The sequence below is a fragment of the Tachysurus vachellii genome, chromosome 13 (genome assembly GCF_030014155.1).
Source record: "Tachysurus vachellii isolate PV-2020 chromosome 13, HZAU_Pvac_v1, whole genome shotgun sequence".
Taxonomy (NCBI): Eukaryota; Metazoa; Chordata; class Actinopteri; order Siluriformes; family Bagridae; genus Tachysurus; species Tachysurus vachellii.
Genome location: NC_083472.1, coordinates 6,264,142 through 6,282,087, shown reverse-complemented (window position 1 = coordinate 6,282,087; position 17,946 = coordinate 6,264,142). Strand labels below are relative to the sequence as shown.

At 38.6% G+C, this 17,946-nt stretch overlaps 3 protein-coding genes across 3 annotated transcripts in view; all 3 read right to left on the bottom strand.

Annotated features, from left to right (window-relative positions):
* The window catches only part of si:ch211-269c21.2 (carbohydrate sulfotransferase 8), a 69,294-nt gene extending 68,059 nt beyond the window's left edge, over nucleotides 1-1,235 (bottom strand). Inside the window, exon 1 of the mRNA XM_060885716.1 lies at nucleotides 428-1,235. The gene's annotated coding sequence lies outside the window, so the exon portion shown is untranslated. The remainder of the gene's footprint in view (nucleotides 1-427) is intronic.
* Nucleotides 1,236-2,904: 1,669 nt separating this feature from the next.
* adal (adenosine deaminase-like) lies at nucleotides 2,905-9,029 on the bottom strand. Its single transcript, XM_060885699.1, has 10 exons — nucleotides 8,867-9,029; nucleotides 6,955-7,085; nucleotides 6,203-6,263; nucleotides 6,034-6,121; nucleotides 5,882-5,963; nucleotides 5,681-5,807; nucleotides 3,909-3,989; nucleotides 3,684-3,822; nucleotides 3,489-3,589; nucleotides 2,905-3,388 (listed from the first exon to the last, which is right to left on the bottom strand). Exons 1-10 carry the CDS (start codon nucleotides 8,909-8,911, stop codon nucleotides 3,197-3,199), a joined length of 1,047 nt encoding a protein of 348 aa, XP_060741682.1. The 5' UTR covers nucleotides 8,912-9,029; the 3' UTR covers nucleotides 2,905-3,196.
* A 3,147-nt stretch (nucleotides 9,030-12,176) lies between these two features.
* Nucleotides 12,177-13,907, bottom strand: cplx3a (complexin 3a). Its single transcript, XM_060885700.1, has 3 exons — nucleotides 13,726-13,907; nucleotides 12,665-12,752; nucleotides 12,177-12,529 (listed from the first exon to the last, which is right to left on the bottom strand). Exons 1-3 carry the CDS (start codon nucleotides 13,881-13,883, stop codon nucleotides 12,305-12,307), a joined length of 471 nt encoding a protein of 156 aa, XP_060741683.1. The 5' UTR covers nucleotides 13,884-13,907; the 3' UTR covers nucleotides 12,177-12,304.
* Between the last annotated feature and the right edge of the window lie 4,039 nt (nucleotides 13,908-17,946).

Sequence of the window (17,946 nt, the reverse complement as noted above, 5' to 3'; positions counted from 1 at the left end):
TAACCTCATCCATTCTTAGTGAAATAAATAAATAAATAAATAAATAAACAAACAAACAAATAAACAAATAAACAAATAAACAAACAAATTCTTGTATTTGTTTCTTTGTTTGTAAGAAAGAAAGAAAGAAATTCAATACTTTTAAACTTTTCAATACTAAATAAACTACACTATGTGATGGAAAGTTTCTCATTACCCAGTGATCACTTGGTCTTGATAAGCCCAGATAACCTCGGAGCTGTTTGAGGACGTTCAGAGCCACGAGCTTCGGGATCTTGAAGCTTACAATCTGTCTACTGTCCTGTTTACTGAACGTGCCTCAGGACATTTGCATATCATGGTTTAATTTTGACTTATAAAATGCACCATCTACAAGCCTGCGTTTGAACAAGACACGTTCTATATGATGCGAAAAGTTGACATTTACCTGGACGATGATGTTTTCCCGGCTCGTGATGCCTCCTGAACGTCTACTCGCTTCTGTAAAATCCTGCAGACTGTGACGTGAGGCTCACAGGTGCTGACTCTGGCTAAGCAGGCCAGACTGGATACCGACTGCAAATTATATAGTACAGGCTGTACCAGTTTGACTGAAAAAGCGAGGGAAATCTGTTTTGTTTGGATTGCTGCTTATGATTCCACCTTTTCAATTCTGTAGCATGCTGACAAGACGTCATTGCAGACCGACTGCTGTCTCGTGGCTCTGGTGCAGGAGCTTCTCCAGGAGCTTCTCCAACAGCTTCTCTAGCAGCAAGATTAAAAATAAAGCTCCTGCACTTTTGCTCACCCTCCAGCGATTATTAATATATTCTTATTTACACAGATCAAGTTCTCAGCAGGTTTACACACTCAAAGAAAGGCTGTGATGATTCACTACTGAAATGACGTTCTATCAAACCGTAAGAAACCGACCGTCTTAACGGCTGCGTTACAACTTCTGTCTTGTTAACATGCCAGCTCTGTGTGCTGTGTTTTTGATGTGGGTGTATTTATCTTGTCTTTCAGGTCTAGCATGTCACGGCATGATTTCATCTCCCGAATTCATACCTCTCCTTCTTCTCCTCGTTAGCAAATATACTCTATCCTGGTTTTATTTAATGGCACAATATGTACAAAAGCTTGCTCAGGTTACAAATATGTCTTCCCTATCCAACATTCTTTTTTGTTTTATTTTAATAAATATGTGTTTTGGATTGAGGATATGCTTGCAAATTTTCAAAATGACCACAAGTCATGTGTTTTGAACATGAGCTGTCATAGAAAGTAATTACATATGAGTCTTCACTGAGAGGAGAGACCCCCAAAAACAGCAGGAACTTAAACGATAGACAGCAAGATAAGCAGTTTTCATGGAGTAAACATGTCTTTCCTAGTCATGAATCATGAAACTGTCCTTTAAGTGGATGATAACACTGTAAACATTTCTACACTCAGGACAGACCAGAGTGAGAGAAGCGAGCAGCAGACATCAGGTGGTCCACACCGAGCTCTGCACTGACTAAAGGCAGCTGTGGATTGGGAGCTATTTTGCCTTCAGCTAAGAGAAACTGACAGAGAGAAAAATCAATATAGGTTTAGATGCAAACAGGTGAAATGTCACACACACACACACACACACACACACACACACACACACACACACACACACACTGCTTTAAATCCTAGTTTTTTAAACCTATAGACCTATACTGCAGGTGCTCAGGGCATGTGGTAGCCTGGTGGTTAAGGTGTTGGGCTACCAATCGGAATGTTGTGAGTTCGATTCCAGGTCCAACAACCTGCCACTGTGCCACCAAGCTGCCACCCTTAACCCTCAATTGCTCAGTTGTACAATAAAAAATGAGATAATGTAAGTTGCTCTGGATAAAGGTGTCTGCCAAAATGCTGTAAATGTAAATGATAATTAATCAGTTTCAGGGGTACTGACATGATTACACTTCTTATCTAAAAGCTAGACTAGTTGCTTCGCTCTGGAGACTCTGGGCATCATTTCTCCACACCAACATGTGCAGTAGATTCAATTGTTATATATGATTGTGCAGGAGATAAGCAACAAATTATAGATGTACATCCAGAAGGATGATCCAGTAGGACGGGTGATACTAGTTCCGATGGTGGTCCTAGTTGATACTAGTTCTGATGGTGGCCCTGACTAGTTGGGAGTGTTTACCCAGCTTTAACACAAACACACTGGCTGAAAGAAAGGAAGAACAAACGAAAGAAAGAACGAAAGAAAGAAGGTTCTGATGGTTGGGTAATCCCGGCCTGGACATGTGGGAGTGGGAGTGTTTACCCAGCTTTAACACAAACACACTGGCTCAGTGAGAAAGAAAGAAAAGTCGAGACGAAGTTAGAAAGAAAGAAAGAAAGAAAGAAAGAAAGAAAGAAAGAAAGAAAGAAATGTTGAGACGAGACGAAGGAAGAAAGGAAGGAAAGAAAGAAAGGTTGGTGACCTGACGCAGCACTGTGCTTCGATCAAAACAAAAATCTTTCTAGTTGTTTCTGCCCCCTGCTGGTCATCTCATAAAACACAACAACCATGAGATAAATTTACATTACAAGCAGCATTATTGAATTAAAAGCTGCTCTAAAACGATGCACAAACGTTGTTTAAGTCCTAACAGAGTGAAGCACATCAGACATCACTGACCTCCCTTATTCAGGTCTCATAGGCTGCTAGATTGTAATTTCATCTAAAAACACTTTAGCGGCTGCACAGCAGAGATGCTTCATTAACACTCACTTTACCGTCTGTCTTTTGGAGTTAATTACACAGCTGTGTGCGTGAGTGTGTGTGTTTGTGTGTGAGTGAGAGAGAGAGAGAGAGAGAGAGAGAGAGAGAGAGAGAGAGAGAGAGAGAGAGAGAGAGAGCATGCAAAAGAGACAACAGCAGGCTAAACAAAATAACGTCAAAATCACAGGAATATTTATGACATCCAAAAATTAGGGTTGATACAGAAACAGGAAATCATGAACAGACCTAAACACTGAAGCAATTAAACCTGTATCCCTGACCTCCATGGTTATAGAGGTCAGGTCTGTGTTAGGTATATAGACAAACATTTGAAATGTGTTCAGTTACAAACATTCAAACAGCTAAATTCAAATACGTTCAGTATCTCGAGCATGTCGTATTACCCCGATAAAATACCACAGACATACAGAGCAGCTGAGAGAGTAAAGAGCATCATCCTCATCAGTGAAGGATGTGAGGTCTTAGCTCCGCCCACCTCTGCTCCAGCTTCTGCTTTACAGCCTCTGGGGCAAAACTGCATTGAATTGCTTGCTGGGAAAGAGACCACACAGCTTCCCGAGTGAGGCCGAACGTAGACGCAGCCAAGCTGTACTCCCGAGACAGATTGGTACAAAACACCCCCTTATCGTCCGTCTGAGTGGAGAAACAGGAGAATGAAGGATGATGAAGTTATGAGGTCATTTTAAACCAGTCAGCACGAGGCACCATAAGATGAGAAGAGACAGACACTCACACAAAGCACAGACGGGTGCTTGCACTCATACCAGTACTGGAAGTGGTGCTTTTCGTATGAAGGTACTGTCTGGCCTTTGACATTAGAGGTTAGGCACAGTTCTGAAAAACAAACGAGAGAAAGGTGGACCATGTTTTTACGGTACATGGAGAAATAAAAAGTGAAAACAACAGATCCTAATTCCAGATTACTCACCCAAAGGGATGTTTAGCTTACAAACTTTATCCACGAGGATGTCTGTACCTCCTGCTTCGGGGTGTAAAAAGGTTCCGTGGCCAATTCTGTCTGGAGGCAAATCCAACAGCAGCTCTGACTCCGCCTTCTGAGAAGGAACCTGCAACAACAACACGAGCAAATATTCCTATTATAATGCCAGAGTCCGATATGTTAAAATGTCGAATAGAGTTAATATGTACAAACCTCAGACATGTGCAACGCCAGCTTGAGGCCACAGTTCTTGGCCCTCTGAAGAGCAGGAAGAAAGTCTTTTCCATGCCCTACCTTTTAAAGACCAACACAAAAAAAGCCAGATACAATAAAACCAATAAAAATGTAATCGGCTGCTTGAAGCGAATTAAGTTTAAGACTTGTGACCTTTTTACATCATGGTTGTAATGCAATTGAAGGCCATTAGTGAAACAATGACAACTGACTGGTGCTGACGTTGGAACACTGCAGCTTCTCTGAGATCAGTCGAGGAACTGAAGAACATCTGACACTTGAAATGTGTAAAAGCATCGAAATATTTATTCGATTTAGAATAATCTTGTAATAAGAAATATGACACATTTGTTATTGTTACCCATATGCTAACTTGCCAAGATAGAATTTTTCTACCTTTTCTTAAATAAAAAAAAAAAAAGCTGCAATCTTAGCAACCAAGTTTTATTTAGTCTGCAGTTTAGTGCCTTTTTTGTACAGCTGGTAAAATGTGTACTTAAACAGACAGATAAAAATGATAATTAACAATAATATCAATAATAATGCTTTATCTGCGTTTATAATAATACGCTACCAATTATAGCAATAATATTAAGTTTATTATAGAAAAGTTGTGTACAATCAAGTCTGATCTAAAAACTCCAACATTGTTCATTTCATTTGTGCTGTTTCTGAATGATCAAACTGATGATTAGTTAGTAAGTGTGTGTGTGTGTGTGTGTGTGTGTGTGTGTGTGTGTGTGTGTGTGTAGTAATAGTTAAATATCCAGGGTGAAAAAAAGCTTGCAATAAAATCATCATCTCTTCTTCATCTTCATCATCATCATCATCATCATCATCATCAATCATCTCTTCTTCATCATCATTATCATCACTATCATCATCATCATCATCATCATCAATATCACTATAAACTGACTAGTATTAACATTAACAACAATACAAAAACAAATAATGTTAATAATCACATTTACACACTGAGCAACCTCACACTAACCTAAAGAACATGGTTTAGAGTCAACACATAGTTTGTAAATGTGAATGAGAGGTACAGAGGAAGGTGAACCTTCATCATCTCACCTTTAATGGAGTGTTAGGTGCATAACAGTACAAGACACCGCATGTTTTTTTTTCTTATTTAGTTGTTAGTTAAACTTATCCTGTCTATATGCCCAAATATTATGGATTTTGAATTTGCTTATTTATTTATTTATTTGCTGTTATTTAGTATGTTAAATAGTGTATTTTTGTGCCCAGTATTTTGTATTTGCTCCAATATTATGTAGCATTCCTTTAACACCTTAATCTTATTTTAAAAGGGAAATAAAAATATGTCCTGCTCTGTGTTACTGTTTAACTGGGAATTACGTCAACACGTTAAATAATGCGGAACGTTTCGAAGGCAATTTACAGAAACTTTAATTCATTTCTGTCCGCATTCTCTCTGATGTAATTCTAATATGAATAAAAAGCCAGCTATGATTAGACTTTAAATACCTGTGTACAGGTAAGGTTATAAAATGATTGTTTTTCACCTGATGATGGATTATATATGCTTTATATGGAAATGATATGTAAATAAGTATCTAGTTAGGAGGAAACTGTCATCCATGCAGCTGATTTCTTTGTACTCACATCACTGCTCATTATTCCTTCCTTCAGCATTGTTTCTACTGAACGCTGTTAAATACAAGCCAATGATCTCAGTTAATCTCTGTGTTAAGACTATCCAATCAGGTCGCTGTACTAACCGTAGGGTCACCGCTGAGGTCCAGTCCCACCACCACACCGTCACTGGACAACATGAAGTCCTCGGCTAGCTTCACCGTCTCCATAGCAACCTCAGGGCCATTTCTGCGATCCACAGCCACAAGAAACCTGTTCAACAGATACAAATATTTGTGACACAAATCAGAGAAATCTACAGAAAGATTTAGGAAGGACGTCCCAACCTGACATCTATGTCCACTTCGTCTTGCTTACACTGATGGATGGCTTCAAGGACTGTCTCAATATATCTTCTTTTGGAGAGACCTTGATCAAAAAGACATTATGAAGTATTTTATAATCACTTCACGATATTTTGATGTCCACTAATAAGCACCTGTTTTGGTTTCTTCCCGTGGAGTGCTGCGCAGTTCCAGGTACTTTACTCCATCCGCAGCAAACTCCTCAATAACAGATTTGGCAACCTGTTCAAATAATAAAAAAAACTTCAAAAAAAAATTTCACCATGGGTTTGACACTGAAAGTCAAAATCGCCATCAGTTTACCATCAAAATGTCTTCCTCGGAATCAACAAGCTGATGGATCACTTTGAAAACCTGGAAACATCTGTATAAGAGAACAATGTGGGTAAAATCGGTGAAAACACATCGGTGAAAGCAGCAAACAAGAAATCTCAAACCTCAAATGCCTTCTTTACTCGAACACACCAAGATTGTGAAAAATCACCCGCATAAAAGTGTAAAAAAATGACAAAAAGGACAAAAAAAAGAAATAAAACTGGCGTCGTTCATGGTTCATTTTCAACAACAAAGCGTGTGAACACGAAATACTCAATTATTACCACATAAGAAGGGGCAAGTAGGATCATTTTAATAGCAGATGAAGGCAGCCTTTAAATCACTGGACTACAAAAAGCTAATGACATCTTACCCTACTTCATTTTTGACGTATGAACACTCCCTAGTCGCCCCCCCCAACACAAACACACACACACACACACATTTAGTTGTGTACTAAACAACAAATAAACTTGTTCAGATTCTTATTTCTCCCCTCAGTGTATGTGTTTTACTCTGTCAGGTTATTTTAAGTACTTATGTTGATTTTGTTGCATGTTTTAGATGCAAACACAGTTGATTTTATTCTTTAGATTGATATAGTGAATTAGAAACTATTCATATTTCTATCATCGTTAGCGCATAAGCGCAAACAACCAAACTTATCTATAGTATTATTTGTCCTACAAGTAAAATGATGCTATTCAGTGACACTATTCAGGTTAGAGTGGAGTACGCACTCGTCCAGTGTGCGGCGCTGTCCGTTGTGGATGGCCGTCCTGCTGGACTCGATGTTCAGATGCGGCTTTCGGGCGATTAGTTTATTCATCGTCGTGAAGCCGACGGAGCCGTTAAGATGTGCATGGAGCTCCTGTAAACAAAAATAACAGCAGATTTGCAACCGTGGGTCCAATGTGCTGAAGAATGTAAGAACAACATGTAGAGAAGAAAACGAGAAGAATCAATGGGGCTGTGTGACCAGACATAAAGCAGAGTTACTGTTACCAAACTCAAACTAATTCTTTCCCATTAGCAGAATGTCCTCATGTGTTTTATTCCGCTTATGAACCAGTGATTTGACACATTTACATTTATTTGTACGTCTATATCTTCATGTATATGGCATTATATGGCATTGACTTTACAGAAATATATAAATTCAGGATATACATTTAAAATCTATAAATGAATGAATTTATCACGAATGAGCAAGCAGGATGCAACAGAAGCAAGGAATCACTCCCTGTGATGAAGAGGAAGAAACCTTGAGAGAAAAACACACTGCAGTTGTGTAGCCATAATGCTGGAATCGAGCTGCTGTCAATAGATCTTAGCCCCCTGTCTGTCATCTCAGCCACCCTAAAACTATAAGTATAATTTTTACTTTCATAAATAAACAATAAAAATTACGTTAAAATGCAGGACATGTCGTGGATGGGAAAGAAAATTATTTATCAGTTTGATCCAAGAGCGATTTTTTTTTACTTTGCTTTTACGCGCGTGCGTTGTAGTCTTTCAAAAGTGCGTTATTTGAACGGAGAAGCACAGGTACGCGCAGCGTGCACGCGCAGTCAGAGCTGGATACGTTTATCTATAATGTTAATCGCCGCAAAGACGGCAACCAAAAGCAGTGAAATTTCACTATTCTTATTACCAGAGTTGTCATATAATTAATGGTGCTTGCAAAGCATCATTATTGTTATTCTGCATACTTATTATTATTCTTCTTCTTCCGGACACTTTTTAGGCGCGTAACTTGTCCCGCAGCTTTTGTCCTAGACCCATGAATGAGGTGTCAAATCGACCGGCTCGTTGAGGACAGGTGTGCTATGACTTTTATAAACGATCGGAATTCCGGAATTCCCGCTACGGAAGCTCAAAGGGTTTTTTTTTCCCATAGACTTGAATGGGGAATTCTTAAAATTATTTTGTTCTCTCTGTAGATGTAAAGCACACTCTCAATACACTTAACTATCAGCTCCACACTATCAATCCAATGTTTCCACAAGTATTGGCCCCCAGTCAATACACTTTTGTCCAAAAGTATTGGCACCCCACTGGGTATTCACGTGACGTCACGTGTAGCCCCGCCCCCAAAATAAGCGAAATCAAAAATTTTGCACAACATGGACATGTCATATATCAAAACACTCAGCACGATGAGGGGAACTGAGGTCACGTGTAGCCCCGCCCCCCAAATGAGCGATATCAAAAAGTTAGCACAACATGGACATGTCATATATCAAAACACTCAGCACGATGAGGGGAACTTGCCACGTGCAAACACATTCACATTTTCTTCAGGAAATGTCCGTTCTAGTATATAATATAAAACTCTTCTTGTTTTAAATTCTCACTGAGGGCTAAAACCCTCTAAAGCCGCCTAAGCACTACTTCGCCTAATTATTGGATGGAAGTAAGCGGTTTCGGACGCAGCTGAAAGAAGGCCTCCTCCCCCAAACTAAAAACTCTTCGGATCTACACGATTCACACAAATGACATATTTTGATTAAAAACGGCGAATTTCGCCGAAAAGCGACTAGTTTGCAGGTATGTAGACTCCTAGCTGTAGTTGGCAATGTGCTAATTTCCTTACTGTCATCATTAAACAGATGCTAAATTACGAGCCTAGCTTTGTATTAGTCTACTTACAACTTTAGGTATCTGTCGATAGAAGAGCTCAGTTTCCCTGTCCATTATACTTTTTTATATAAGTACCCTGTACTTTTTATACATCTGATGCAGGACAGTGCAGAATATATATATTTTTTTGTAAACAATGAACACGGACTACTTTCCTAGTTGCACAATAAAGTGCGACACTAATATTATACCCATATACACACAAGCTCGCGCAGTTGGTTCCGGCGTTTATTTGAGCTAACAGTCTGCAATAATAGCACTATTCGGACGGGACTAGTTTTCCAAACGACGTTAGAGTTAGAATTTTTTTCAGCCGGCGTCTGTCATTTCATGTATGGATTCGGACGGGACTAACATCTCTGTTTATTACGGAGATAGGAGTGTATGTGTTTTACATGTGGGCGTTGCACAAGACCACATGTCCAGGATGCGTGGATTGTTGTATGGTCATCATATGGTTTTATATAGAACTTCTTATAAACCCACTGGAATAAATACGTTTTTATATAATTTTCACGTTATGTAATTGACTATAGAAATGAAAGTACTCTTACATGAAACTGATATTACAGTAGCCAGTCTTTTTTACGTGATTTACGTGATTTGGCTCTTCTTGTTGATTTCATTTTTTTATTTCTTCGCAAGGTAGCAAACACATTTACACCCATTATTGGTGTGCAGAAAGCAGAAACTTGAATACCGGTGCGCTAGGGTTAATACGGTAGTTCACGTTGACCAAAACAGACAAGAAAACGCGTTTTGGAAAAAACATTTTCGGCAATCACAGACATTCGCATTCGGACGGGATTAGATTTCTCAGAGAGAAATTAGATTTTTCTGCGTTTTTATTTCTACATGACTCGTAATGATTTTACAATCAGTTTAGACTCCTAGCTGTAGTTAGCAATCTGCTAATTTCCTTACTGTCATCATTAAACAGATGCTAAATTACCAGCCTTAGCTTTGTATTAGTCTACTTACAACTTTAGGTATCTGTCGATAGAAGAGCTCAGCTTCCCTGTCCATTAATATTTTATTATTTTTTATACGTCTGATGCAGGACAGTGCAGAATAGTTTTATGGGGTCAGAATTGTTTCGTTATTCGTGAATATACTATGATCCACAAATAAATATAAAGAGTTTCACAAATATTTTTTAAATCAACAAATGCACAATAAGCAAACCGTAAATATATGTTACACATTTTACAAAAAGAAATGAAATTCACACATAAATAAAATGGGATTTGCAAATAAAAAAATATTTATAAATATATATTTAGGGGGGCACGGTGGCTTAGTGGTTAGGACGTTCACCTCACACCTCCAGGGTTCGGGGTTCGATTCCCGCCTCCACCTTGTGTGTGTGGAGTTTGCATGTTCTCCCCGTGCCTCGGGGGTTTCCTCCGGGTACTCCGGTTTCCTCCCCAGGTCCAAAGACATGCATGGTAGGTTGATTGGCATCTCTGGAAAATTGTCCGTAGTGTGTGATTGCGTGAGTGAATGAGAGTGTGTGTGTGTGTGTGTGTGTGTGCCCTGTGATGGGTTGGCACTCCGTCCAGGGTGTATCCTGCCTCGATGCCCGATGACGCCTGAGATAGGCACAGGCTCCCCGTGACCCGAAGTAGTTCGGATAAGCGGTAGAAGATGAATGAATGAATGAAAATATATATTTAATTGTATTTATTTGTGAATGGCTTCCTGCTCATTTGTGAATCGCGTTCTGTGCATTTGTGGATTTGAAACATTTCTAACGTCAAGACGTGCACAAGAATCCACAAATAGGTGGACTCCGCCCACCGTCTTCTCCAGCCAATCGGACAACGGTCTCGTGGCGATGACCAATCGTGGCACGGTCTACCTCCAACCAATCACGTTCTGATTTACTCGCTCTGAGGCTGTTCTTCAATGCAGTGTCTAGTTTTTTCATCCAGTACGATTCTCTTGTTCTATTTTGTGTGCGCTTTCACATGTATTTACAGTCTCATGATTTTTTTTTTTTACTTTGCATTTTTCTCATACTGATGCTTTCACTTGCACGTACATGACTTAGCCCTGTGTGCCATCGTTCTACGTTATATAAAGCATTATGGTCGTGAAGAAATGACATTTTATTCTAATGTATACAAGCTGTATAGAGGAATTATGATACTTTGAATGATGAAACCTAAGAGTTATTGTAAGCATAATGCATCCTGCTTCCTTTAGCTTTTACTTTAATAAAGTCACACAGTACATTTTCAATCAGCAAAATGTGAGCCATGTTTACAGGTGTACAGTGTTTACTGATGTTTACAGGTGTACAGTGTTTACTGATGTTTACAGGTGTACAGTGTTTACTGATGTTTACAGGTGTACAGTGAGCTGACACTGAATGCTATTTCACATGAAACTTCTGTTTCTAAATGACCTGCACTTGACCGATTAGTAAGGATAGCATGCATGTTATCTCTATCAGGAGTTTACAATATTTGTCTGAAAAGGTTCATCTCTGTTTCTGGGCTTTTTATTTTTATTTTTAGTATTTCACATACAGTAGATAATGTCATGATTTCGAGTCATGAGATTGCGAGTAAATCAGAACGTGATTGGTTGGAGGTAGACCGTGCCACGATTGGTCAGCGCCACGAGACCGTTGTCCGATTGGCTGGAGAAGACGGTGGGCGGAGTCCACCTATTTGTGGATTCTTGTGCACGTCTTGACGTTAGAAATGTTTCAAATCCACAAATGCACAGAACGCGATCCACAAATGAGCAGGAAGCCATTCACAAATAAATACAATTAAATATATATTTATAAATATTTTTTTTATTTGCAAATCCCATTTTATTTATTTGTGAATTTCATTTCTTTTTGTAAAATGTGTAACATATATTTACGGTTTGCTTATTGTGCATTTGTTGATTTAAAAAATATTTGTGAAACTCTTTATATTTATTTGTGGATCATAGTATATTTATTCAGAATAACGAAACAATTCTGACCCCATATAGTTTTGTTCTTTTTTTGTAAACAATGAACACGGACTACTTTCCTAGTTGCACAATAAAGTGCGACAATAATATTATACCCATATACACACAAGCTCGCGCAGTTGGTTCCGGCGTTTATTTGAGCTAACAGTCTGCAGTAATGATACACTAACACAATACACTTTATTATTAAGAACAACAGCAACAACAAAATATTTGAATAATTATTTATAATCTATAAATCATATATAATAGAAATAATTCAACAATCTAACTTATGCAGAGATGTAACTCAAAAAGAAAGAGCATTTATCAGCATTGTGTAAGATAGAACAATACGTAGGATATTTGCATAGGCTAAGTGTAAGGAATGTGCTGTTTATGCTTAAATATGAGATTACTATATGGAGAGTTAATAGAAATAAGTCAGATTAGCTCTTTTATCCTGAGATTTAAAGTGTTTAAGAGCCTCAATCACATTACTTCACATTTTTCGGCTGTCTCTTTGAGGTCTACGAATGTGGCCTGTGCTTTGTCCTTCAGCTGGTCCATATCAACATCCTGTAAGCTTTTGAGCTGACCCAGGAAAGACTCTTTGTGCTCTTCCTCTTGGTTGTCCTCTGCGATCATTTTAGCCAGCTCTGAGGGCAGTTCCACATCCTTGCTTGCGCCCTGTATTTGTGTTTCATCCAGCTCACTCTAATGTGAGACAAACACAAGCAGTTAGGTCCAGGACACAGCGATTAACATTAAGTTCTATATGGACACTACACGAGGAGAGGCATGGTAAGCATATCATACTCTACTTGGAGTTTGTTATGTGATGCTACTTGCCTTGGGCAGTCGGTATTTTTCCCTAAAATGGCTCCTGACTGTGGCTCTCTCTGCTTTCTTCTGTGCAAAGTTGGCTTCTCGCTCCACCCTGAGTGAACATGATAAACAGAGTGATTGTAGCATTGTAGACCGAAATCACAGTATCTCTTGTGTAACATATTCATATTCATATTCATCTGACTGAGTTTATAGTTCTACAGTTTCCTGGTGAAATACATAATTAATCAATCAGCTGCTTTGATTAAATCTCACACAGCAACACAACTGTAGGTCTCCTTCCGCTTCTCTCCCTCTTTTCTCTTTAATTTCTTTATCTTCAGTTCCCCAATGTCCCTTTTTCCTTCCTCCCTTCCTTCCTTCCTTCCTTCCATCCATCCATCCATCCATCCATCCATCCATCCATCCAACAGTATTCTCACTCTGTCCTGCACTCAGCATTCCTAGGATAGCCTCCAGATTCCCTGTGACCTTGATGAGGATTATGTGCTTACTGAACATGAATGAGTGAATGTAGCAGCTTTTTATGTCTTAAAGTGTAGCAGAAATCTGCATAAGCATTTCTCTCAAAATGTGTGTCTCAAACAGATATAATTATAATGTGGTGTACTGTGTATACAGTGTGTCAGAAAAAAAACTGTCAGAGATTCTGGACAAGACAGATATGTTTCTAGGTCATTGTGGTATATTTTATTGATTGAAGGTAAACTGGTCTGTAATTTCAAACCCAATACCTTCTATTATTACTTGACATAGAGGTGGCGAGGCTATTTTTATAGTTCTGGATGATGGAAACTAAATACTGAGCTCAAATGTTTGCGCAAAATCTAGCTTTGAAGGTTAAGTAAACATGTATATCAACAGACATTTGTTGATTTTACAGGGAATGTTAAGACCTTATTGTCATGCATAAAAGATTATTGTAATTTTTATTATTTTTTAAAAATCTGTCACTCTAAATGAAGATGAAGATACACATAACTGTCCTAAAGTGCAGTCTGAAAACACTGAGCAAATTTTTCTCTGCAATAACTTCCAGAATAAGACTTGCAAGACTGACTTACTTCTCCTCTGCCAGCTGCTGCTGATACTCCTCAAACTCCTCCTGTGTCATCCCTATGGCCGACGCCTCTGACTTCTCCCCTTCAGCCTTCTCTTCTCCAAGACCCCCGGTGAGATCCTTCAGCTGTCCCCCTATCATGTGTTTCACCATGAACGACATCACTCAACCACACAAGGCTTTGCAACTCACAGGAATTAGAGCTGAACTGAAACAATAATCAATGCTCTGTGTCACATGAGCTAAAACTCAAACTAAAACAAATCAAGTGTCCATCTGTGTGGAGCTTTCAGAACATCGGCAGCTCAGCGCATGTGACTCTCTCTCTCTCTCTCTCTCTCTCTCTCTCTCTTTATATACGTCCATCCTGTTCTGTCTGTCTCCTGCTCTCTCTCTCTGTCTCTCTCTCTGTTTATATAAATCCATCCTGTTCTGTCTGTCTCCTGTTCTCTCTCTCTCTCTCTCTCTCTCTCTCTCTCTGTCTCTCTGTCTCTCTGTCTCTCTCCTTTGTAGTTTGCACTTCAATAGCTTGCGTATCACAACATCATAACTGAAATCAGCTTCTGAGACACGTAAACATTTGGTTTCAACAAATTTGCCATCAGCTACAGATGCTGCATCCATTGATTCCACCTTGTTTTTCTTACTGACTCATCACCAACTCAGAAACTCAGAGCTCAAAGAAGTGGGGAAACTCATAATTCTAACTTTGTGGTAATATTCATGTGCATGTAACTCATAAATGCAATCTTTCTGACATGGCTTGAACACATCATCATTTGTCCCAGCCTGGAGATAATGTGATTGCTGGATGGAAACGATTAAAAAGCATGACGATGGCTTTGGACTGCAATTGTCATGAACAGTTCAGTTTTGCACTCAAGTCTCTATCAATAAACAGCTGATACCTTCAACAAAATATAATAAATGTTATAACTTCCTGGTTATGCAATTGTTCTTTTTGATCATTTACTACAGTTAAAGTGAAATGATTTATAATCATTTACATTTACATTTACAGCATTTGGCAGACACCCTTATCCAGAGCGACGTACATAAGTGCTTAAATCTCTTATCACGATATCTGGTGTCAAATAGATGATGATGGCTTCCTTTTTTAGTTTGGCTCAATTGAATTACATTACATGTACACACATTCACACACACTGATCCATCTGGGGCAATTTAGAATAGCTAATCTAATTCACCTACTTGGGAGGTGGGAGGAAACCAAAGAACCCAGAGGAAACTCACACGGACACTTGGAGAAGATGTGAAACTCCATGCAGACAGAAACCTGAGCTCTGAATTGAATCTGGAAATCCCTGGAGCTTGGAGGCGTCTCAGAATGCTGAAAATCTCACATCGTAGCAACACAGGTGCACAGTGTAGATCTCTCCTCCACTCCATCACTTCGTCATCTTTATTACTTTCTCTTCTTTCTGTCTTTTTCTCTTATCCCTTCTCTTTTCTCCAAACTTGCTTTTTTCAACATTTTCTCTCTCCTTTCATTATTTCTTCTTCTTTATTTCTCTCACTCTTTTTAAGAAGTTTTTGATATAAAATCCAGACTGCTGCTCTGTTTCTGAATAGAAATATCTGAATAAAACTGCTGATACGTTCCCTCTTGTGTTACATGATTTCAACCTACACTACACCTAACATTAGAGACGATGGACAACTCTGAACTACTCTAATGTGTATTAGACAACAAATTTTCCATCGTGCCACTGCACATTCTTACAAAACACACTGGCACTTTATTTATGACTTTTTTAATGACTACTGTACGATTCTTAAACACACACTACCCCACCTGCTCATCACACATGTCTAATGTACAGTTTATTTAAGCCTACCAACCTGTAATATTTTAATTTAACAGAGTTAATCTGTTTGGGGACACGGTGGCTTAGTGGTTAGCACGTTTTCCTCACACCTCCAGGGTTGGGGGTTCGATTACCGCCTCCACCTTGTGTGTGTGGAGTTTGCATGTTCTCCCCGTGCCTCGGGGGTTTCCTCGGGGTACTCCGGTTTCCTCCCCCGGTCCAAAGACATGCATGGTAGGTTAATTGGCATCTCTGGAAAATTGTCCGTAGTGTGTGAGTGAATGAGAGTGTGTGTGTGTGTGCCCTGCGATGGGTTGGCACTCCGTCCAGGGTGTATCCTGCCTTGATGCCCGATGACGCCTGAGATAGGCACAGGCTCCCCGTGACCCGAGGTAGTTCGGATAAGCGGTAGAAAATGAGTGAGAGTTAATCTGTTCAAAAATCTCATACTCTGTCTGTAGATAACACAGTTTTACGTATATGTATATTCGTTCTTTCTTATTTGCGATATATTGTGAATTATTGTGCACTTTATTGCCCTGTGAACTGTTAAGTCTCAGTTCTTCCTGTTCTTGTGTTGTGGCTGTTGTTGTGACACTAAACATCCCCTTAGGGATTAATAAAATACTCTACTGTAGTGTATTTCTAAGACACGGATGTGGATGATATGAATATGAATTTATTGTTTTCTAAAGCAAATCTCTAAGCCCATATTTACTTCTGATGGATTTGCTGTGAAAGAGAAATGAGTCACTGTTCCGCCCTGAAGATTCTGTCCCAAGACTTACACAACATTTATTAAACGTATTAGATATTCTGCATTTGTGTTCATTTCACGTTTGTTGCATTCGCTTCCCTCAAGGCTTTCTTTAATAAGTATTTGTTTTGCAGTTACTTCGTTCAAAAGCATCTTGCTGACTAGATTCTACCTTTTTTTTTTTGCATTGTATTGGTTGTGTGTTTTCCTGTTGGATAGCTACATAGAAAACCGAGTGCTAATTTGCATTTAGTAGCTGTGCAAAACACAAACACTTCCCACTCGCAGCTATAATTCATGTCTCTATGAAGCTAATCATTACGCAATGCTCAGTCGATAAAAAACACGCAGGAATAGACACATTTACATAATGCAAGCCCGAACAACCCAAGAGTCGTTCATCGCTGAGGAGTGTTAAGGAGTGTTAAGGAGTGTTAATCGATGCAGATTCACGCCAACGCGTCCACACGAAGACACGCTGCCAACCGAATTAAAGCCGATCAGCACTGAGTGTTGCTCAGCATCGAATAATTAGCTTGTACTTAGTATGTAAATAGAATATTTGTTTGTCTTGAATATTCTTCATTAGATGGCAACTCTTATTCAGGAGAGAGAGAGAGAGCGTTTCCTGAACATTTATGAGTGTATTTAACAGCTTCATGATGTCTGTGTGAAGATTCTATGTAAATGAATCACTGTTGTATTCCTCTGGAATATCACTGGAAGAATTTATGAAATGTGCACAAGGTGTTGGTATAGATCACGTAGCAGCTGATGCTAAATGATATTCTGGTTGTATGGAGTATTTTCAGAGTAATTAACCAACACAACTGAGAGAAATATTGACATGTGCAATATTGTTGTCTAGTCATTCTTTCTTTACACTGTCTGGCTTTAGGTCTACATGCTAGCAACCTAAACTGTGCACCTAAAACACACACATGTCCTTTGTTTTTACGAGTTGAGAAGTCGTATTATTATTATTATTATTATTATTATTATTAATTGAAGAAACCGCTGTAAACTTTATCGTTCCATTGTATTTCAAGTAATTCCACTGTTTCCATACTGACTAGGAAACTCAGGGCTCATAAAAAAAACATTTCCATCGAGTTATTAATGAAAAGTTACTCATATTTATAACTTTACTAAAAAATAAAAATGGTAAAAGCTCCTCTTCAAGTTACTGTAATGTTAAAAAAGGTTTTCTAACCAAGAATTCTAAATTGAATTCTAATTTATTATTTTATATTTTTAATAAGTTAAACATTTTTAAAAACTGTAACCATATTTTAATTATTTTAGGAAGCAAATTATTGTCACAGTTTACATCAGTGTTGTTGATTAATCCAAAAGGTTTGATTAATTTGTACCATTTTACCATAATCTGAGGTGCAGATAGTCAGCATTTCATCACCAGGTCTAAGCACAAGTTTATACAATTTCATTTGGGTTCTACGGTTGGTTAAAAAGTCTGAATTTCTAAAATGGTTCCATGTGAAACCTTTTCTGAAAACAAGCCACTTTTGTGGTTTTAAATTCTTTTCCTCAGAGTGACAGACTAAAAAGTGCATTAAACCAGAACATCTACTTGAATTCAAGGCTAAAACCGTCAAAAATGAATATACATGAAAATGGA

What these genes read in the sequence shown, in the direction of transcription:
- cplx3a (XM_060885700.1), bottom strand. Translation starts at nt 13,883, where the DNA reads ATGTCGTTCATGGTGAAACACATGATAGGGGGACAGCTGAAGGATCTC. An exon ending in CAGCAGCTGGCAGAGGAGAA is followed by an intron (nt 12,753 to 13,725) that starts GTAAGTCAGTCT and finishes ATGTTCACTCAG; the next exon opens with GGTGGAGCGAGAAGCCAACT. An exon ending in AAAAATACCGACTGCCCAAG is followed by an intron (nt 12,530 to 12,664) that starts GCAAGTAGCATC and finishes GTCTCACATTAG; the next exon opens with AGTGAGCTGGATGAAACACA.
- adal (XM_060885699.1), bottom strand. Translation starts at nt 8,911, where the DNA reads ATGGACAGGGAAACTGAGCTCTTCTATCGACAGATACCTAAAGTT. An exon ending in ACGGGAAGAAACCAAAACAG is followed by an intron (nt 5,964 to 6,033) that starts GTGCTTATTAGT and finishes TTTTTGATCAAG; the next exon opens with GTCTCTCCAAAAGAAGATAT. An exon ending in TAAGCTAAACATCCCTTTGG is followed by an intron (nt 3,590 to 3,683) that starts GTGAGTAATCTG and finishes TTTGTTTTTCAG; the next exon opens with AACTGTGCCTAACCTCTAAT.